Source organism: Papaver somniferum, chromosome 8 (assembly GCF_003573695.1).
Source record: "Papaver somniferum cultivar HN1 chromosome 8, ASM357369v1, whole genome shotgun sequence".
Taxonomy (NCBI): Eukaryota; Viridiplantae; Streptophyta; class Magnoliopsida; order Ranunculales; family Papaveraceae; genus Papaver; species Papaver somniferum.
This window is the reverse complement of record NC_039365.1, coordinates 6,645,737-6,647,115: the sequence shown is the minus strand read 5'-3', so window position 1 is coordinate 6,647,115 and position 1,379 is coordinate 6,645,737. Positions and strand designations below refer to the sequence as shown.

Sequence of the window (1,379 nt, the reverse complement as noted above, 5' to 3'; positions counted from 1 at the left end):
TGTTAACTAGGTACCTAGCACCGAGATTGTCACAATAGAGATAAAATGGCTTTGTAAGAGCAATTTCCAGTTCATTGAGCAGTTGAGAGAGCCACATCACTTCACTAGACAGTAAACTAACATCCTTGTATTATGCTTCAGTAGATGATTTTGGAACAGTGGGTTGCTTTATAGGACCAGCTGACAAGGGAGTAGCCTAAGAAGATACATTAACCTTATGTTGATCTATGTGTATCGGGACACCCTGCCCAATCTGAGTCTGAATATCCATGAATAGAAGAAATATCACCAGTAAACAGAATAATGCCTTCTCCAATTTTACTCTTGAGATAGCGTAAGATGCGTTTAACAAGAAGCATATGAGAGTCACGAGGAGCTTGCATAAATTGCGAGACATAATTAACAGTATAAGTGATGTCAGGTATGGTGAGAGTAAGGTATTGAAGAACACCAACCAAGCTACGATATTGGAGAGGATCTGAGAGAAAGACACCATCATGAGCTAAAGTTCTTTTATATGTGGTGACTGGTGTATTGCAGGGCTTACTATCAACCCTATCAGCTTTAGTAAGAAGATACAATGTGTACCTTGTCCGAGTCAGAATAGTTGAATCAGGTGAAGTAGTCAAATTTGCTTCAATACCTAGAAAATAATTGAGCTCACCCAAATCCTCCATTGCAAAGGTTACGCTTAGCTTGGAGATTAATGAAGCGATAAAAGAAGCATTGTTGCCTGTAAGAATTATGTCATTAACATAAAGTAGGAGAACCACAGTAGCAGTGGGAGAGTTGAAGATGAACATAGACTGATCTATATTAGCTCTAACAAAACCTTGTTGTGTAAGAAAGCCACTGAATTTTATTCGACGAAGTAGAAACTTCAGTTTCAAGTTTAAATTGAAGAGATTGGAGTCTCCTTTCGTAATCTGAAGATGCCATGTATGATATGCGAGACATCTACGAAAATTGGGGTTCATGTTAGGATGCGAAGATTAAAATTTTATTAGAAAAATTACAAAGGGACAGAAATTACCAGAGAACCCAAAGCAAATTGAAAACTGGGATCCAATAAAGTTGAAGCCGTGCGAACTGATGGATCATCTATACGGGGAGCATCACAAATCTTCGAAACCATATCAAACCTATGACATAATTCGTCATTACCCATAGCGGCCATCGGATCGACAAAAATAGAAGAAAGATGACTCATAGAAGAATTAATTGAATCTTTTGATATGAGAAGAATCATCATCATCAGATTCAAAATTTGAAGCGGAATCATAAAATCTTCTACGTCTTTTGGAAAGATTGGAAGGGGAAGATGAACTATGGGTTCTGGTAGCTTTGGTTTTGGTTCGACCTTTGACTTTAACGTTTGA

At 37.8% G+C, this 1,379-nt stretch overlaps 1 protein-coding gene across 1 annotated transcript; it reads right to left on the bottom strand.

Annotated features, from left to right (window-relative positions):
• Window positions 1–215: 215 nt before the first annotated feature.
• Window positions 216–1,177, bottom strand: LOC113304994 (uncharacterized mitochondrial protein AtMg00810-like). The gene is made up of 2 exons (XM_026554112.1): window positions 1,034–1,177; window positions 216–926 (listed from the first exon to the last, which is right to left on the bottom strand). Exons 1-2 carry the CDS (start codon window positions 1,175–1,177, stop codon window positions 216–218), a joined length of 855 nt encoding a protein of 284 aa, XP_026409897.1.
• Between the last annotated feature and the right edge of the window lie 202 nt (window positions 1,178–1,379).